At 39.3% G+C, this 21,147-nt stretch overlaps 1 protein-coding gene across 2 annotated transcripts in view; it reads right to left on the reverse strand.

Annotated features, from left to right (window-relative positions):
* REPS2 (RALBP1 associated Eps domain containing 2) overlaps positions 1-21,147 on the reverse strand; it is a 96,527-nt gene that overhangs the window by 30,602 nt on the left and 44,778 nt on the right. For both annotated transcript variants that reach the window (XM_077172860.1, XM_054627849.2), the window contains exons 8-13: positions 19,204-19,346; positions 16,038-16,132; positions 12,737-12,806; positions 9,752-9,817; positions 5,430-5,472; positions 2,395-2,531 (exon numbers count right to left, since the gene is read on the reverse strand). In XM_077172860.1, the coding sequence (XP_077028975.1) occupies positions 2,395-2,531; positions 5,430-5,472; positions 9,752-9,817; positions 12,737-12,806; positions 16,038-16,132; positions 19,204-19,346 (554 nt within the window). The remainder of the gene's footprint in view (positions 1-2,394; positions 2,532-5,429; positions 5,473-9,751; positions 9,818-12,736; positions 12,807-16,037; positions 16,133-19,203; positions 19,347-21,147) is intronic.

Consider the following 21,147-nt stretch of genomic DNA (forward strand, 5'->3'; position numbering starts at 1 on the left):
TTAAAACCTGCTGTTGTCCTTCCAGGAATGCATGAACTAGCCAAGTATTTTCTTAACATGAACACAGGCCAAATGCCAGAGATTACACATTCAACAAAAAGAAATACATTGAGAATGTAGCAGCACAGGATTTTTCTCAGATGCTAACATAAAGACTACATGAATAAAAACAAAAACAGAAGAGATTTCTGTCTCTTAACAGAAATTCATTTGGATATTTCAGAAAGGTGTGCCTTTCAATAAGTTCTCATGCTTTTTTTATGTCTGTCCTGGGTAACACTTGTTGCAGCAACCCAGAGAAGTGCAGCTATGAAGTATGAATGAAGGTCTCTTCTTCCAGTCCAGTTACCCCATAATGCAATAATTTTAAAGCACATTTTTATGACTAATCCATTGCTGGATATCCCAGCCATCACAGACAAATATTCTGTGTGTATACAGGCCAGGAGAAAGGCATAAGATGATTACAAACATTATATAGCAAGAGTAAATGAAGAACAAAAACCAACCAAACAAAAAAATCCAGTGCCTACAACAGGGATTCACCACAGTCTTTAACTGAATTTACTTGAAATATTTTTCTTTTTCTGACCTTTAAAATGGAAATAAACAAATCAAATTCTTCAAACACAGATGGTTTTACAATTAAAGAAATGATACTTATAGATCAACATGACCTATGTGGAACTGAAAACAAAACTCAGTACTAATGAGCATTCCTTTGTGGGTCTGGAAGCAGATTATCCACCAATCTCCCCTAACTACATTTATTTCTGAACTAGAATTAGTAGGACAAAAACTAATGCACTGCAATAGGATTATTCTAGTCAAGCTGAATATACACAAACAGAATATCCTAAGTTGGAAAAGACCCACCAGGATTATCAAATCCAACTCCTGGCCCTGCACAGGACACTGCAACAGTCACACCATGTTCCTGAGGGCATTGTCCCCATGCTTCTCAAACTCAGGCCACTTCCCTGGGGAGCCTGTTCCAGTACCCAGCCACCCTCTGGGTGAAGAAACTTTTCCTGATACCCAACCTAAACCTCCCCTGATACAACTTCAGGCCATTCCCTTGGGTCCTGTCATATATTGTGGTACTCAAAACTGCACACGGTTTGTTAACTTCCTCAAAAGAAACCACTTTGTGACTTTCAAAATTAACTATTTAATTAACATCAAAAACAAGATGGTTATTTTCATTCACAGAACGACTTCTTCAAGAATTTACATTCTTCTTTCATTTGTGTTCCAAGCAAAATTTAAACCCAAGTTTATTTCCTTCCAGTTATAGTTGTTATCTGGATTCCAAGAAGATTTGCTGCAGTAGAAAATATGAACTTGGCTCTGTTTGTGGTTTTATTTTGATGTATAACAAAATCAAAATTAGAGGCACCAGATCCCTCAACAGGAACAAAAAAAAATAAAGAATTACTGCTCTGTGTAAGGCAAAAAAAAAAAAAAGTTTATTCCTATTGAGTTTCAGGGATCAGCACACATAGCAGGACTCTTGAATTCCCTCTAGTGTTTGCACAAAAAAGTCCCATATAGCAAGAGGTAAAACTCTTTTCTACTCCAAGAGCCACATTAGAGAGCCCAGTTAAACATTCCTTGACACAGTCAAACCTTGCCTTTCTTCTGAAGCATAAGCATGATGTGTTTAAGCTGGTCCTTGAGTCAGATGCTTGGTGTGCAGCACACAAACCTCTGGTGTGCTTCAAGGACACTGCTGAAGCACAGCCACGCTGGGTGACTGCTGCCCTGAACAAACAGCTCCTCTTCCCACTTCAAGGCAAGAGGCACACTCAAAGGGTAACGTGCTGAAAAGCCATTTTCTTTCAGTTCACCCCAGCTACTAGTCTACATTTTCTCTCTCTCCCCTTTTGACATGCACTCATGTCAAAAGAAATTACCCTTTTTTCTAAACTCAGAGTGGCTTCTGATTGTTCTCACACATATGTTAGGCTAACATCAAAAATGTTTGCTTTCTTTCTCCCAGTTTAAACATTAAGGGTTTTCTTCCTGCTTCTGAACTACAAAAAAATAAATAGTAATAAAAATCAATTATACTCTAGTTACTGATGAGACTTGTCTAAACAGCCAGACTAGTTATAAACAGTCAGTGATGACAGACTACCATATGTTAAGCTTCCCATTACTGTGCCAGAAAACATTATAATCACCTTAATTATAGAAACAGTGATTTTTCCCCTCAGTGGCAATGTAACACAAGCAAGTGCACAAGCAGAACTCCTGTTCTGCAGTGCTTTACTGTCTGCAGCAAAGGCCAGCACATGCACATACTGCCAGGCATTTCTGCAAACACATCAAGTTGCCAAGCACACAGCTAACCTGAATGGTCTCAGAAGGAGCAAAGAAAGCCAACTTTACCTTGTGTGTTTTGCTGAAATATTTTGTTCAGATCCAAAGAGGAAGCTCTGGAATGTGATTTTTGTGGCCTTGGAGGTGGAGTAGGGGGCTCTTCTCCCTTTTTCATGGCATCTTCTATTGATGTGCTAGAATAAGACCTAAGGAAAAACATGTTGGGGAAAAGCAGAAAATATTTTATTTCAAAAATTAATTTTAAACAACTGTAGTGAATAGTACCTAAAATTACACTGACCAGAAGTCAGGTTCATGGTGGAAATTCCTTGCCCTAATGACTAAGAGCTCCTCTTATAACAACACAGATTTATTTGGCAACAGAGGGAGCTAAGCATGTGGAGAAAGGAATGAGTCATGCTTACAGGGCTAGTATTTTTTAAGGCTTTTTGTAACACAGCTTGAGGCCTTCTTATGTAACTTTGCCAGCAGGATAATTGTAGCAACTATTCTGAATAAACCAAAGTAAAATTCCCCACATACACCCCTTGGAGTTTCTGTTGCCTTTTCCAACTGCTAAGGTAGTGTTTATACAGGTATAGATTCAACTCATCTCTTGCAAGTATGCATTTCATAATTTGTGATATTCTCACTAGTAGAATAAATTTTTAACTATTAAAATAAATTTTCCATAGGAAAGAGTCACCAAATTGCACAAAATCCAGAAAAAGTGAATGGCTCCAAAGTGACTACAACTAGTCAAATACATGGCTCAGTACCTCTTTCCAGGCCCTCCCACAGCACATTAATCCCAACGTGATGTGATGGATTTGCTGAGAATTTTGATTTTGCCAAATACTGTTCAATTTTTTCAGCTGTTGTAGTTACAAGTTTAGAAAAACCAAGACCAAGCAAGACCAAGACTCTCTTGAGATGAGATGTTAGACTTACTGTCATACTGCATGTCAGGGCAGGACCACAAGCTAATGACAAATGGACCATTCTTTTTTTTGCCAAACAGGTTTCTAATATCCAGTGCCAGCTGTCCAATTAAGAGCATATTGAGCAACATCCTATTACCCTCACTCTCCAGGTCCAAGTTTGTCCATTTATGAGCCACTTTACACAACTACTCATAAAAAGCTAATGGAGATTCTCTGTCTCCCTGCTTTACCTCCTACAACTTTGCAAGACTCCTAGGTTTTTCCACTCCATCATGAATTCCACATAAAATCATCACTTTTACTCCTTTTAATGCAACATCTTAATTCAAGTCCCATTCAACATCTTCTTTAGGGAGATGTTTATCAGGATTTGATATTCCTGGTCCCCTTGTTTTCTGATCTAGCTCCTCAACTTTTCTCCTACTCAGTCCTTCCTTTGCTTTTTCTAGAACTACTCTTTTTTTTTTTTCTCCATAAATGAACAAATTTCTAACCTAACTTATGTATCTCCCCAGCTGGGGTTATGTGTCATCATCAAAGAATAATAATACTATGCATATCATTTGGATTGTTACAATGAGAAGCAACATCCTCTTTCCAAGTCAATAACTCACAGTTAGTAAACAGTACATGCACATAGATGGCTTTCCCAGCAGCCATACAATTTTTCTTAAAGGAGCCTGAATCACTGATTTACTCCACCCTCTTGTTCTGGTTCTGCCAGAGACAAGACTTCCTGATTTACTTCTTTCTCTAATAGGACTGTCAGAGTCCTCCTCACCCTCTGAATCAGAATTTTTAGGACCCACCAGAGGAGCCACCAACAATTTCTACTTGTTCATTATCACCACCAAGTTTACCAGATTTACTTTCCACACCACAAATTCTTCCACTGTTTTTATTTGTTTTCTCAGTTACTGAATATATTCCAATCTGGTTTTGAAGCCCATTAATACACAATTTTTCCTAACATCCCAATCATTCTTTAAAGAGAAAAATAGATCTCTCTAGGGTATTTCATCCCATTTCCAACAAGCACATCAGGTCTGAGTTAAAGGATGTGCTCAAGCACCTTTAGTCTCAACTTCTGCATTGAAGCACTGACATACAGTCAGATGTGAGACAGCCACATGTAACAGAGCAGTCACATTCAAGTGACTTTTTCTGAGCTTGTTTAAGCATTTAGTGTTCTATGTATTTGTGCATATTTTTTGCATATTTGCAATTTAGTAACACAGCAAGAAAATGTAAAACTCTGCAGAAACTAAAAAGCTTTGGCTAGCAGCAGAAAACAGCACACAAGGCAGTTCAGCCTTCCTGAATATAGGTCCTAAGAACAGAGGGTTTCAATCTTTAATCACCATGCTTATAGCTGATCCTCTCTTACTAGCAGGCTTTGACAAGACTGTAAGCAGACAGCTTCTGATTATATTTCATTATCCAAGCAAAAAAATCCCAAGCAGAGCCCTCTAACTAGCACCAAAAATAAGAAGTTTAATGTGAATTAACAATATGGCTACACACCAGTAGGTGACAACCAACCCAAGATGTAATCCATTTATACACAGTGTTTTCTGGCACAGGTTTCCCTTTCCTTTCAAGCACCCAAATTCAGCAGGTGTCATTTCTAGCACACAACAGTCCTGAAGTCCTTCCATCACACACCAACCAACCACAGCCAAACATGGATGCCAATAAAAGAATTCACTCACCCACAGCCGAGAGCTGAGCCACTACTGCTATTTCTGCAGTGCCTCCCTCCATGTGAACGTGCAGTGCCTCCCTCCATCTGAAACCACCGTGCAGGTTGCAAGAGCATGGAACTGCTGAGGATGTTCCCTGCAAAGGGGTGGTCCCAGCTCTCCTGCCACAGCGCCCCTGGGGCTGGGCTGGAGGCAGTCACCCCCTGACAAGGCAGCAGGGCTGGGCAGATAGGCAAAACTTCCAGCACCTTATGACCAGAGATCATGGGGCCTCAGTGCAGTATTCATGTAGGGTCTATAGCTTACAGATTCCTTCTGGTAAATCTGTCTGATCTGAGCTGTACTTACAGCACAACACCAATTAAAAAAAAAAATAAATCCAACACCAGTTCTGATGCCTGGTATCTAACACCAGAGGAACATATGCCTTTTCCTGAAATAGCAGTGAAAGCAGTACCTGGATCGTGGTCTGGCTCTGAGTGCATTAGGTTCTTGAGCAGCTGGAATAGAAAAGAAAAAAGAACTGCTAAAACATATTTGAAATAAATGTCTTTAGCTTCAGAATCAGTGTCCTTTAAACATGTGAGTGTTGCAAATGTGGATGTAAGAGTATACTCATCTCACATGAGCAATGGGGATTGATTTCACTTCTCCTTCCCCTTTGTTTTTGTAGTGTGTGAATATCCTAAGAATTCAAAAGCCAACATGTAGTGAGAGCTTTACCTTTTCAATTTGGTTACCAGAATACAGGAAGAGGAATAGGTCTGGTAGCTCTGACCTGTAGTCATGGATGTAGTTGTGATACAGTAACGTAAGGAACAACATAAACTTTTTATAGAAAACATCTTGTTCTTAGTCCAGAACTCTTAATCTATTACTTGTCTGCTTCCAAAAACACAAAGGTTTATGTCCTTCCTAAATACTTTAACTAATTAGCATAAATGTACATCACCCATTACAAAATACTAACATGTCATGTTGAGACTGTTTTGACCTTGGGAACAAAAGGTATATGAATGAAAGAAAGCTTTTAAGTCTAAATGTTGATCAAACATATTTCCATTAATGTAAAAATGGGTTTCTGTTATTTGGATGAATTCCAAATATCCTGCCACATGCAGGTTTTATGTGATAGGAAAACAACAGTGCTGAATTATCATCTCTAGGTAATTCCTTGAGGCTGTTCCTTGCTTTACATTGTCTTTTCTGTTACTCTCCTTACTAGAATCAGATTATTTTGAGAAAACATATCTGCATGATTACTTTCAAATTCATCCCACTGAGATATCCTTAAGGTATTACAGCAGCATCAATGAACCCAGTGCACATACAAAGTGAATCCTTGTCTATTTCTCAGTCTACTAATCAAGGTACAACACTCAAGAGAAACAAAGTAGGTTGGGGAAAAAAATAATTGTCAGAATTCATAGCTCCCTTCAGATATATGCCCACTTTCAAGTCAGACATTTATCACCAGCTACTACAGAGCATTTATCATCAGCTACCACAGAGCACTACCTGAGAATACAATGGATCCTCCAAACCACAGAGCAGGAGCTGCTTGTGGCAGCAGCTGGCAAATACTGAGCTTTTAATGGCTTGCACTGTACTACTGCACAGACCATCCATTGGAGGCTTTAGGCTCACAGAAAACAAGTAGCAGCATATGGCACATGTACAGCCACACAATAGCTTTTCATAAAAGAAACTGCTTTTAGGATCATGAAGAGCTAGTTGGTGTTTTGGATAGAATAAACCCCACTGCAGCTGGCAGTGACCACTTAAAAACCAAGTTCCAGTAGATTGTCATTACCAAACTGGTTCACAGCCATTCCAGATTTCTCTGCAACAAACTCTTCCTAGCAACTAAAGATGGGAGAGGGAATTAATATTAAAATATGCAGTGGTGATAATCCTCCTCCCTCTCTCTGTGTCAAACTCCCAGAGAATACAACTTCAGACACTGCTTCCCTACAGCCAAATGACCCAATTTTCCAATGCTGAAATTGCTGATTATTAAATTACATGCACAATTATTAAATATGCCACTTAGAAATAGGAAGTATAAATCCTTTCTAAGCTAGACCATGTTTAAGACTCTTCAAATTTTCCTTTTCTTCTGGAGACTGTAATTCTATTCTGGAAAGCCTTTCAAATAAAAAACCCGCAGGTAAAACTGACATTCAAACTCTCCAAGGACATCCTGTTGAGGTAAACAGGAAAGCACACAAGGAAGAGAGAATTCCAAAATGACTACTAATAAAAAATAATAGCAATAGAATGCCACTGCCAAGGATTTTCTTTTTAAGCTTTTGAAAAAGTAGGAAATTCAAGGCTACAATTACAGAATACCCAGACTTTGCTTTTCTTTCAAAAGAAGTAGCATAATACAAAAATTACTATGAAGCAGGTAGTTCATTATTAGGACATACAAACAATTGTGGCAGGATTTCCAAGAAACGTGCAGCTATTTTGGTACAGTCAGCGTGTGCACACTTCATGTCTGAGGTGCAGGTTTATACACGTACATGACAAAATCATTCAAGATGATACAGAACTATTTATCCAGTTCATGAGTGTTCCATATTTTTACTGCTATGGTTACAGAAGCCTAACTTCCGTGAAATGGATAAGTTAAACCTGTTGAGTAAATGATTTACATTGATTATTCAAAAGTTTGTACAATTCCTGGAGTAGCAGAGCCTGACAGACTGAGCAGCTTGGTCTGCAGTAATTACAGAGGGTGTGAAGTTCCTGGTTTGGGTATTGAGCTGCTCCTGCAGCCCTCTTGCAAGACAACTTCATTTTAACATTTTGAAGGATACTGATTTGATAACTTTTAACTGTAGCCTAACATCTTACACTCAACAGCTGCCTCCTTGTTTTACAGGCTTAAGATCAGGTAGAAAAATTGTGCTGAAAAAGGTGAAAGGCTAAAAAAAAAACCAAAGCATTCCCCACAAGTTAACATCAACAACTCATCTCTTATTGGTCATCCAAGGAGAAAAGTACGATTTAAATGCTTGGAAATTTGGCCCTCAATCCTTTAAAAGGCTAAGGTCAACAATGATGCTGCACTTAGGAGTCTAAATAAACTGGCCAGATATTCAGAATGCTGAGCATATGAAGTTCGTACTGATTTCAAATTTCCAGACCTTCTGATGGAAAACTTTCACAGACTATCATCTTTCCTGAGTTTACATAAACAGCCTAAATGAATAACCAAAGAAGCATGTAGAATTTCTCCCACTTCATCCCAAATGAGTTTTCATGCTGGAGGTTAATGATTACAATGACCTTTCAGAATGGTGACTGATTCTGAAACAACTACTCAATTACTGTGCTGCATCTACTCAACTGGATAGATAAACATTTTTACTTTTCACACCAGTTGTAGCATGCAACCTGAGAATGTGCTGGCTCAAATCCTCAATGAGCAGCACAGCAAGTGTGGAACCCTGCAGGGACAGGAGCCACGATGATGGAGTGAAATTCAGCCACTGTGCCCCTTGGTATACAAACACAGCAACACTGTTGGAGAGCACAGCGGCATGGGGAAGACTCCCTGACCAGGAGATGAAAGATACAGGGGAAGAAGATGTGCAGGTGACAGTAAGTTTTTTTCCTAAATGTATTAAAGACAGAATTGCTGAACTGAAAGTAAAACTCCCCTGTGCTCCTGGGCAAAACCAGGGGAAGGAGAACAGAATGGAAGGTCATGCAACCACCTTCTCCTTTCCCTGAGAGGGATGTGCAAGAGTGTCTGTGAGTGTAAAGGAGAAGCAGCAATCTTTTGAGAATAGAAGCTCAAGATAGCAAATCTGGCAGCTTCCAAGTGTTTGGGAAGAAGCCAGGAAAAAAAGATTTGGGAAATGAGGCATGCAGCTGTTGAGCAGCCATGAATAAATCGAGCTATAAGACAAAACTGCTGTGACAGACATGTGGAGTCCATTTTCTTAATCAAGGATATCTTCATGAGAAAAAACACTCATGCAAAAGGAAGAGAAAGCAAGATTTTAGCTTGACTGGGACCAGGGAGGGCTTACAAACATTCTTACCACTGTAGAAAGAGATTAACAAAGAGGAAGGCAAGGGAGGTCTGATGAACTGAACTGAATGCAGGGGAAGTTTCGGGAGCAAATAAATAATTTTGACATATGCTGTTCCAAAAATAACATTTTCCAGAATGACAGGAACAAGGAGTGTACTTTGGAGCTAGAGGGAGAAAAATCAGGAGTGGTTTCAACAAAGAAACAAGCCCTGAATCAAAAGCTTGCAGCAGTGTCTTAAGTGCCTCAAGGTCGGTGTTTCCAAAGGCTCTCTGTCCTGTAACTCCTTGACACAAAATAGGAAAGCTGAGCTTTCACAAAGCAACAGGCAATTTCAGAATAGTTACCGAAACATTACATAGTTATTCTATACTTTACATGAATTTTTATCAAGAGGTACAATATTCACACTCTTGCATCTTGTTGGTAGCACAGAAGAACTTCAGAATCTTTAAAACAGCTTAAAACATTTTCCACACAGGAAGAACCAATACACTAACAATGAGGGAAAGAAAGCAAGAAAACCTTTTGACAACCTGAGAAGGTAATTAATATTTACCTTACAAATAGTAGTCATTAAGAGGTAAAAGCTAATATCAGTAGGAAAGTAGTACAAGAGCAAAAACTTCTTTCAAAAATTAATCAAGTTACACTAATTTAGGCTTACTGTGATATAGAAATACTTGATCAAAATTCTCATGCAAGTAACACATGGCAATTTTTTCCTTACCTGCTTTCACAGTCAAGTGCTGAAATTCCTTTGGTATAGTTTTGAGAGTAGTGCTTACTTTAACAGCTTAAGGAAAAAAAAAAGAAAAGATAATTAATTTAAGTATGTGTGAGTAAAACTTAGAAGTATCAGGTCTGAGAAAGGAACACCTAAACTGGTATTAGACCTCTTATAATGCCAAACATATTTGAAAAGTAGCCAAATACCCTCAGAAAACTGAAGTACTCAAACAAGTAACAATTTCCAAGAGCACAAAAGTCAAGACCAGAAAGAAAGACCTATGCTCAAGTTCCCAAATAATCTCAAATTCTGATAATTTGTGGAGTTGAGTGCTCATTCCCCTTCATATCCTTTCTAATGGAGTTTTTAATGCACCATAGTGTGTTTTGATGAACTGTGACACTCAGTGTTAAAGGACCACTTGGAATGAAATCTCTCCTGCTCTAGGATGAGCCTGCTTTAGCAAGGAGGTTGAACCAGATGTCCCTTCCAACCTGACCTGCTCTATGATCTGCCTTTATCTACCAAAATATGTGGGAAAAGTTTTGGGCCTTGTAACCCAGTTCAGTTTACATTACCTTCCAAATTTAACTACATTATAAACCAAAGTGAAGTTAATTTATTTGGATACTTTTGAAAATGCAGGAAAATTTGCTTCTACTGCCCTGAACTGCAGGTTCTTGACTTCTGGGGAGATCCCCTCAGTTAGGAGAGTGATTTGTTCACATGTTTGTCAGAATAGTAATAAAAGGTAGAACAAAAGTATTTGTTCTTTGGCTGAAAAGGTAGCAATCTGTGTCATAAATACAGCATATCTGCAGCCCTGAAGGAGGACTGCATGTCTCAAAACAGGTTCCCATGTGACTTAACATGTCAGCTACAAAAATCACAGCACAACTTTGTCATCTGAACAGGGAAAAAATATTCCCTTAGTAAGAAGTAAATCTTCCCTAGATAATGCACAGCAATAACCTTCAAGGTTCAAGTCCTTCTCTGGTTCATTATACATTTTACAACAAAACAAACCTTGTCAACAAAACACTGATTTCTTGGAATATGCTGACGTGTCAAAATGTTTTACAAACACACGTCAACCCTTGACAAACTTTCCTTGAAAAGGGGACACTGGGAATCTGTCAAACTCAGTCTCACCTGGCTGTTTGGCTGGGCCCAGAGAGTGGTGGTGAATGGTGTTGCATCCAGCTGGCAGCCGGGCACCAGTGGTGTCCCTCAGGGCTCTGTGCTGGGGCCAGTTCTGTTCAATATTTTTATTGATGACATGGATGAGGGTTTAGAGTCTTTCATTAGCAAATTTGCAGCTGACACTAAGCTGGGAGCGTGTGTCAATCTGTTAGAGGGACAGAGGGCTTTGCAGAGGGACTTGGAACGGTTGGATGGATGGGCAGAATCTAATGGGATGAAGTTCAATAAGTGCAAGTGCCGAGTCCTGCACTTTGGCCACAATAACCCCTGCAGTGTTACAGGCTGGGGACGGTGTGGCTGGACAGTGCTCGGGAGGAAAGGGACCTGGGCGTGCTGGTTGACAGTCGGCTGAACATGCGCCAGCAGTGTGCCCAGGTGGCCAAGAAGGCCAATGGCATCCTGGCCTGTATCAGGAACAGTGTGGCCAGCAGGAGCAGGGAGGTCATTCTTCCCCTGTACTGGGCACTGGTGAGGCCACACCTTGAGTGCTGTGTCCAGTTCTGGGCCCCTCAGTTTAGGAGGGACATTGAGATGCTTGAGCGTGTCCAAAGGAGAGCAACGAGGCTGGGGAGGGGCTTGGAACACAAACCACATGAAGAACGACTGAGGGAGCTGGGCTTGTTCAGCCTGGAGAAAAGGAGACTCAGAGGTGACCTTATCACTCTCTTCAACTTCCTGAAGGGTGACAGTGGTGAGCTGGGGGTCGGTCTCTTTCTCCAGGCAACAACAGACAGAACAAGAGGACACAGTCTCAAACTGCGCCAAGGGAGATACAGGCTAGAATTAAGGAGGAAGTTTTTCACAGAGAGAGTGGTCAAATACTGGAATCATCTACCCAGGGAGGTGGTGGAGTCACCATCCCTTGATGTGTTTAAAAAAAGACTGGATGTGGCACTTGGTGCCATGATCTAGTTGAGGTGTTAGAACATGGGTTGGACTCGATGATCTTAAAGGTCTCTTCCAACCTAGAAATTCTGTGATTCTGTGATTCACCTGAGTGTGGAAGGTGAATCAGGAATGTGGACTACCTGGTCTCACAGTTCTGATGCAACCTTAATGTGTGGACATCTGGGAGGCCAAGATATTTTTTATTTTAATTCATACATAATCTGCAGCTCTGAGAATCAGGCAACAGAATACCCACAACTGTTTTGTTTCTACAACAGAGGGACAGCAAGTAAGAATTGGGAAAAGGGAATATAAAAAGGAATGAATGGCTGTGTGATGATCCAATTCTGGAAGCCAGAAAAGCTACTGCAGTAAAAAAGAGAAAGATCGCTTCAATTTCACATGACTTGCTGCTGATGGATGTCTATTGAAATGAATGAATTGATGAATTTTTTCAGTCCATTTTGACTAAAACTTTTGTTTTGCAAGATAATACAGGGATTATTTTTTTCAAATAGGAGTAAAAACTGATTTTGAAAAACTGATTTTTTCTTGCAAAAAAGGAAATTGAAAATTTGGCACAATGCAATCTTTACTCTTAAAAAATTCCTGATAACAATTAAAATTTTGTTTAAGTAAGAAGCACAACATTAATTACCTTAGGGCTAGACATATTTCAGAAGGTGTATTTCAAATCACTCACATATGATAGAACTAATTTTGAAGCAAACCCCTCCATTTATTTGTCTTCATCTCAGCTGTGGTGAGCTTTCTCTTTAAATCTTTAGCAACACACAGCCAGTTTAGAAAGTAAACACACCCAGCAAACATAGGGGCTTACTAAAAACACACATAATTTAATCCCTAATGGAAAAAAGTTATTTATTTGAATACCTTGTTTGTCATCTTTCTTTCCATCCTGTAATAGGGTAGAGTTATCAGGTACCTCTTCAGTTGATGACTTCTAAAGACAGAAGATTTGTTCCACAGTCAAATATTTAAGAATACAGATCAACACAAATAATGGTGACACTTGCTCTTGCACCACAATTTTTGTTATATACAGAAGAATAGAAAACCTACAGAAAGACAGTATAACTCTACTATTCAAGGTACAGCAGTTCCACACCAGAAATTAGTTTAAGGAGCACTTCAGCAGTGAACAACTGAACAAGGTAAGGACTTCACAACTGAAGGTATGTAAGGAGAGACTTCTCCCAACAGAGCCATATTAACACCTGTGTAAGGATAGATGAAAGCCTCTTCAGTCTCCATGAAAAAAGTCTCTCTAACCAGAACTCCAGCTGTATTGCAGAGCCTGATGGTTATGCTTTAAAGGCTCCTGGTTATGCTTTAAAAGCTCCAGCTGATGTGGCTGATGCTTGAACTACTCTTTTCTTTCAACTTGCAGTCATAGTGATGGGAAAAGCAAATATCATTAGCAAGTCTGTTGGAGGCCCATTCAAGCCTTTGATAGGAAAACAGGGAATTTCTCCCCAGTCTTATTCCTTGATTTTCTGTTATTTCAGCAGCAACTTATAAGCATTTATTGTTCTTGGAGCTTCTGCTGGAACAAATTCTACCTCTATTATCTGTAAGAACAAGAATACTCTCTGCAACCAAATATTCAAGTAAACATCAGAAACCCTAAACTTCTCTAAATATTAAGTGATGCTGGTTTTTGCCCAGGGAGTATGGAAGAGGTTTGACCTGAAAATGTCCTGAAATAAATTTGGCCTAAACAAATGAATTGAGAAACCTAGATTTCATAGGCATTTTTAAAAGACCACAAAAATCTCAACTCGATTCAGAAAGGAAAACTCCACAGTAAAAGTCAGTGAGATTTGTCTTATAAAGTTTCTGAGGAATGGAATACCCTAGTACTTCTGGGAAAGCAACACAGCAAAAATATGGCTTGAGGACTCTGAAAATGTATGAACAAAATATTTCACACCCATAGCTAGCCCTGACACTCAAGTGAAGAACATGAGACCACAGACCTAACTTTAATTGATGGAATGACTTTCAGAGATTTCAATGAACTGTGAGCATGACATTTCTGAGGGATCCCAGAGGAACCCCAGCCAGTCATTTTATGCATGTTTTAACTTTAGGATTTTGGCAGAGAGAAAACTTGCAGAAAAGAACCAAAGGTGAGTGGGAGACAAAAAACTTGAGGAAAAAAAAAAACAAACTGTGAAGACAAAACTTCCTTGGTAAACAGAAATCAGTCACCCATCAGGCACTCCCAAGCATAATATCAGCAGCCTTGGTGTGTTTTTCAAGTTTAATAAAGCCTAGCATGCAGGTGTCTCCTGCCATTATTTTCTTTATGAATGCATTCAGGAACTGCTTCTATTTTATTGCAGTATTGTAATTCAGCAGTCACAGTAAAAACAGGCATCTGAAATGAAATTAAATAGCCTGAATGGATGATAAGTGGAAATTTAAAAAGACATGGAGGTAATGCATAACAGATTGCATTGATAATACAATATTTTTAATGTAGTGATCAAGTATCTAAAGCATAATTCCTCCAGTAGCCAAGATACAAAAGAAATTGCAACAGTGAATTGCTGCACTTCCCACTGAGGGAGATGAATGGAAGATGAATTACTGACCTTCCAAATGATATTCATTCAGTGTATTAATTCTAAATGTAAAAACATAAGTTGAACAAAGAAAAAAATCAAGTCAAAATGATTCTCAAATCACTTTTGAGGAGATTTTAAATTTCATTAATCTTGGACAATGTAAGATGAAGCTTTTAAATTATGTATATGAAAGATAAATAATCATATCTTTGTTTACATTTCAACTATAATTTAATTCTATATTTTATCTGTATCTTCTTTTATATTATAGGTTGCAAGCCACCCAAAATAAGGTCATAAGCAAGGGATTAGGTGATTCTGGTAAAGGACCTGCCCATGCTGCCAACATACCAGCACCCTGCACTACCAGATCTGCAGTGCTACTTTCGAAACCCAGTGTGGCTGCTGTGCTTTGGGCAAGCTGCTGTAGGATGAGCAACACCTCCCAGGGACACAACATGTATTTTAACAGTTCCACAAGATACACTGGGTGCTCAACCTGCTGGCTGCAGCACTGCCCTAAGTGAACACTGTACTCCAGAGAAGCTTAGGAGATTGTTTAGTGGTACCACTACCAAGAGGGATTTGATGAGGGAGCAGCTGGGTTCTGATCCAGGGACTCCCCAGAGCAAGGCACTGGGAGGAAATAGCTGGAGAACAGCCTTGCTGAGCTGCCATGACACACCATTATTTTTAAACTTGGAAGAATGTCAGAAGGGCTGGTTCTTGCAGTCAGTCTGCCACTTGATTTACTACCTTAACACTAAACCTTTAAATCCCACAGCACATGCATTGAGAGTTGCAATATTCAGGCACAACTCAGTAGCCATGATTAGTTCAGCTCTATAGGATCTTTAAAAGTTTAGGATTTTAACCTCAATGTTAAACTCTTCTCCTCAATTCAGTTTTGCTTGCAGCAGACTTCACGGCATCATACAATGGCTGGGTTTGGAAGGGAGCTCTGTAGATCTAGATCTAGCTCTGGAGATTCCATCCAAACAAACCTACTGTGTGCAGCTGTGGGCCCCACACTACAAGAAAGGACACTGGCATTTGTTCAAAGGAGGGCAATGGAGCTGTGGAGGGCCCAGAGCACAGGAGTGCCCAAGGGAGCTGGGGTTGTTTATTCTGGACAAAAGGATGCTCAGGGATGACTTTACTGCTCTGTACAACCATCTGTAAGAAGGCAGTGCTGGGCTAACAGTTGGAATTGAAGATCTTGGAAGTCTTTTCCAAACTACATGATTTTATGATTTTAGGTCTGTGCTGAAGCCTCATATTTTCAACCAATTCAGACTGAGCAGATACTTTACCTGAACACGGCCCATGTATCCCACTGCTCCTCCTGCAGCCACCCTGCAGGACACCAGCAGGCAGAGCCTGTTTCTCTGAAGATTCCAGCATCTCACAAGTTTCTTAGTGACTACTGTGAACTCTGCTATGTGGAAATACCTCTTGAAAAGCCTGTCAGCCCTTTCCATGCACAGAAAAAATGGCTGAGCTGGGGGTTTGAGATGGCTTAGTAAGAGGTTTAGAGATTCCTAAAGTCCTCTCAGAGACTCACAGTCTGCAAGGTAAGGACCCAGCTGACACCATCTCACCTCTGCCCGACTGAAGTCCCGAGTCTGCTGACTGCTTGGCAAGGGCTCAGAATAAGAATCAAACAGTGCACAGTCACGCACGGGCTTCAAACAAGCTGCAGGGAAAAAAAAAGAAAAGAAAAAAGTAAAAAAAAATCCAAACCAACAAAAAAAAACAACCCAAAGCCAAACACAGAGACACACCAAGTCTTTGGTTAATACATACTTCTTAGAAACCTGATCTAGCATAATTTTGCTTTTCATTTCTACATCTCAGACCTAATCCATAAGATATGGATGACAAACACCATAAAGAAAATCTTTCTATTATTTTCTATGCATCTTAAGTAAGTCAGTGTCCTGAAAGGGATAGTTTGTATAATTTCTGTTGTAGAAATAATGGTGAAATTTGGAAGAAATATTTTCTTCTCCCAATCTAGTATCAACTATCTTATAGTTTATATCTTATTCTCTTAGCAATGTTAAAGGTACTTACGTTACCTTCAGCTGAAATTTTGACTTTTTGAGTACTGAAAAGTATAGTAGAATCTACAGTATACTCTAAAATTGAAGGCCAGCAGAAAGCAAAGCACTAAACACTGTGGATGCTGTAGTATATACCACCTTCAACTAAACAACATTGAGAGCAGGGGAAAAAAAAAAAGGAAAAAAATCACATCTAACTTCTCAAAGGAATATTCACAACAAGCTAATTTCTATCCCACAAGCTCAGGTCCTTCTGCTGGTATCATTCTGGGATTAGCTCCTCTGAGATAAATCTGTCTTATGAGCTGGAAAACATCTTTTTTTAAAGATCAATATATTAAAACGCAGAACAACCACATTTCTAGTTTTTGTCTAGCATTTATTTGATCTCAATAAATTAATCTCTTGGAAACCTGTCTTAATTTGCAGTACAGTAGGTTACACACAGGGCAAATAGCTTTTGAGATTTTGCAAATTAGTTTTAATAAAAAGTTTCCAAAAAAAGCTGGTGGGTCAAATTGTCAATGGAGCTGTGCCAGGAGAGCATTTGGACCAGTTGTACTTGTAGTTTATGGTACAAGCCATAAAACTAGCAAGATTAATGCATTCTTAAATGCTTTTTTGCTCCAAGTCATTTTATTTGAAGCTTTAACAGCGCTCTTATCAGATGCAAATACTTCAATTGAACCAAGTTATGCCTCATTCTGAAACTAATACAGCAACATAATGAAAAACTGTATTCTTCTTTGGCGTCCTAAGAAGCCAAAAAATTTGAAAAAAAGGTCTAAATTTTACAGAAATCAAATTATGAAAACATGAATACGCAAGATTTCTCTTAAAAATTGCTTTTGACATTTTAGGTAACTGTATGAGGAACTTACATTCTTTTCAATGCTTTTATTTCAGAAGTAATACAACCAGGGCTCTAAGCTTTTCTGTGATTCACAGTTTCACAGTGTGTTGAGATGTTCTGCTTTTCATTAATGCAAGCCTTTCAAAAGACAGATTTATGAATCCTCACCAGATAGCAGAATGAGCACGAGATATTTTCAGAGCCTCAGATTAACCAGAATTAGTTCATTAGCTGGGGTATTTAAAGGACCCACAAGAAATAATTAGTTCTTTCACCTCTTCCATGTAGATTTGCTTGAAATGCTTGGTCTCATGCAATAGCATGAAACAATAATCATCTAAGAAAATAGTAGAACTAAGTGGTGAAAGGAGCAAATAGGGAAAAAGAGGACTTCCAGGGAACAGCTGCAGCTTACCATGCTATTTCTCCCATTGACATAATGATTCCCTGCTACTAGAGATAGTTATTTCCAAAAAGGTTCAATGTGAAGACACAACAAAAAGAACCTGCATGGATGCGTTTACAAACCAATTTATCATGAACCAGGCATGAAAGTAGTGGTGAACAAAGTGGTTTTCCTGGAGGGAAAAGGGTAGTTGTAATTATGACAGGGAACATAATCAGAGAGACTAAAATGATGAAGACTTGGAAGTGCATGTTTTCCAGGAGCTTATTGCTTTGGATATGAATATAGTGGATTACAGGGAACATGACTCCACCAGAAATTATTTCACAAATCTGATACAGGGTCAACATTTAATTTTCCTAACTGCAGCTTGATTTGTTCTTTTCCTGCCTTTTAATATATTCAGTGTCATGAAATTTAATGGAGATTTTATTAGGTCTTAAATATTATCCCTTAGCACTTTAATTATCATCTGTGATTAATCCTCCTTGCCCTCAAGAGTCATGCACATTTTTAGATGTAACAGTATATAGTTCAACATTCATTTATAATTAAAAGAGACATAACTGAAGAGAACAAATGAAAGTGCAGGTCTTTCACTGCACATTGTTACTGAAGTATGTTGTATTTTGGATTAATTAATCTTTGTGCTACACAAATTGTTGTAATCCTGTCATTAATGCAAACTACCCATAGAAGAACCTGTGGATTACATAGAATAAATTACAAAAAAATTCAACCTTTGAAATAACCAGTATCTCCATCTAAAAAAATACACTAGCATATTAAGTTCTAATGCAGTCCAGTATAATTTTTAACAAATCTTCAAGATATAGATACTTTAAGGAAAAATCATCAAAATAATTAAAAGCTATATCATAGACTCATAGAATGGTTTGAATTGGGAGAGATTTTAAAGATTACCTAGTTCCAACCTCCCTTACCATGGGCAGGGACACCTTCCACCAGACCAGGTTGCTCTAGGCCTTATCCAACCTGGCCTTGAACACTTTCAGGGGTGGAGCATCCACAGCTACTCTGGGCTACCCGTACCAGTAACTCACTGCCCTCACAGTAAACAATCTCTTCCTAAAATATAATATAAACCTGTTCTCTTTCAGTTTAAAGCTGCTGCTGATTCCCTTTGCTTTACAGGCATTCAACTGCCTCCTCATCTGTCCTGACACCTGAAGCACAATGGAGCAAAGGAGGAGACATTAAGAGGCAGGTAACTGTTCCACTTTGCATCCCTATCTCTATGCTTTGATATATGACTTCAGCAATCACCTCATAAGCACAATTAAAAACACACGCCTTAAAGGCAGCTGGAGAATCATTACAGAGCACAGAAGGCCATTCCAGGATGGAAAGTGAACCTGTCTTTCACACACACTGGATTTCTGAGATGGCTGCAGGGACATGGCTTGCCCCAGGAGCTTTACCTGCTTGAAGGTACTCGGGCAGCAGTGTCTCTGGCAGTGTCTCAGGCAGCTGGTAGCCATTCTTCCTTGCAACCACAAGGTGGAAAGCGGCACAAAACTCCGGGAGTGTCAGTGCCCCATCACAATCCACATCACTCAGCTCCCTGTGGGTAAAACAGGCACACGTTTTCCAAGGTGTTACCTCAGGGAAACGTGTGTGCCATCACGTGGGAGACAAAAATGCAGCTCTGAGAAGGGATATTTTAACACAAGACAAGTATCTCTGCCATGGTCACTTGATCCTGACTTGCACATTTGTCTTGGGGAAGATGAAGCAAGCTGATTTTCTAAAACTGACTTGCCACTTTTTTCTTTTTCAGTAAAGTACATTTCTTTAATACATCATGCCATTGAATATAATGGTATGTGTATATTAGAATGTGAAATACATAATCTATACTTATAGAATCATAGAGGGGTTTGGGTTAGGAGAGACCTCAAAGATCATTCCAACTAATTCCATTAGATCATTCCAGATCTAATTCCAACTCCCCTGCCATGGGCAGGGAACCTTCCTCTAGACCAGGCTACACAAAGCCCCATCCAGCCTGGCCAGGAACACTTGCAGGGATGGGAAGTCCACAACCTCTCTAGGCAATCTGTTCTAAGGCCTCATGACCCTTACAGTAAAGTCCTTCCTAATATCTAATCTAAACCTGCCCTCCTTTAGCTTACAGCCCTTTCCCCTTGTCCTATCACTACAGGCCCTTGTGAAAAGTCCCTCTCCAGCTCTCCTGTGGACCCTGCTAGGTACTGGAAAGCTGCTAGAAGATCTCCCAGACCCGTTTCTTCAGGCAGAACAGCCCCAAGTCTCTCAGCCTGTTTTCATAGGAGAGGTGCTCCAGCTCTGTGATCAGCTTAGTGGACCTTCTCTGGACTTGCTCTAACAGCTCCATGTTTTTCTCATGCTGGGGAGCCCAGAGCTGGATGCAGCACTTCAGATGGGGTCCTTGCCAGAGCAGAGCAGAGGTGCAGAATCCTTCCCTTGCCCCTTGCCCTTCACACCTCTTTTGATGCAGCCCAGGATGTAGTTTGCCATCTGAGCAGCAATTAATTGCACATTGTTCCAAGGGTGGAATTAACTTTCCAATATTAGGAAGCATTTTGGCTAATCCACGCAGGATCTTAAAACAGTTCAAGCAGAAAAAGTTAAATATGGACTTTAGCAATGGTTACTTAGCACCACTGACTAACCTTTAAAAAGGGGGGAAATTAATGCTCTTGACAAGTTTAAATATTGTTGTTAACTTCTCACTAAGTGGTTCTCTCTTAATCTAGCACATTTCACAAACGCTAAAATTAAACTTCAGAAATTCAAGAATTCAATTTTATAAATTAACTCTTTGCAAATATTGAGTAATATTTTATCTTGGGCACATGGTCTAAAATAAACATAAAATTCCTTACTCTTTGAAAGTCTTTCTCAGACTATTGAGGTTACAGTGACAAGAACTGAAACATCCCATGTGTTTAACACAGCAACACAACCTGATAAATCACATTGCCACAAAATTACAAGCATCTACTAGAAAGGCATACTTTTCTTGAAATTCCTCACAGAGAACAACTTGTGTCAGCAATAGAAATAAAATCTGATTTGCTAACATATTAGGTTAATCCATTCTTTTTAAGTAATCTTAAATTTAAATTCCAATATTCACTTCCCCCAGCACTATGTTTCTTCAGTTTTTTGTTTTTTTTATTTTCACAACTGACAATCCGCTTTGAAAAGATTCCAGACATATCCTTTGACCCTGACAGATGTTTAGGCTCTTGCAAGCTTTTCTTCTCATCTCTCTTCATAAAAGCATATATAAAAACAAAATCACTATCAGCATTTCTGATCCATGTTTAAAACTGTTTGTTCCTCCTATCCAACAAGCAATGATGACATCAAATTACAAA

Source organism: Agelaius phoeniceus, chromosome 2 (genome assembly GCF_051311805.1).
Source record: "Agelaius phoeniceus isolate bAgePho1 chromosome 2, bAgePho1.hap1, whole genome shotgun sequence".
In the NCBI taxonomy this organism is placed as follows: domain Eukaryota; kingdom Metazoa; phylum Chordata; class Aves; order Passeriformes; family Icteridae; genus Agelaius; species Agelaius phoeniceus.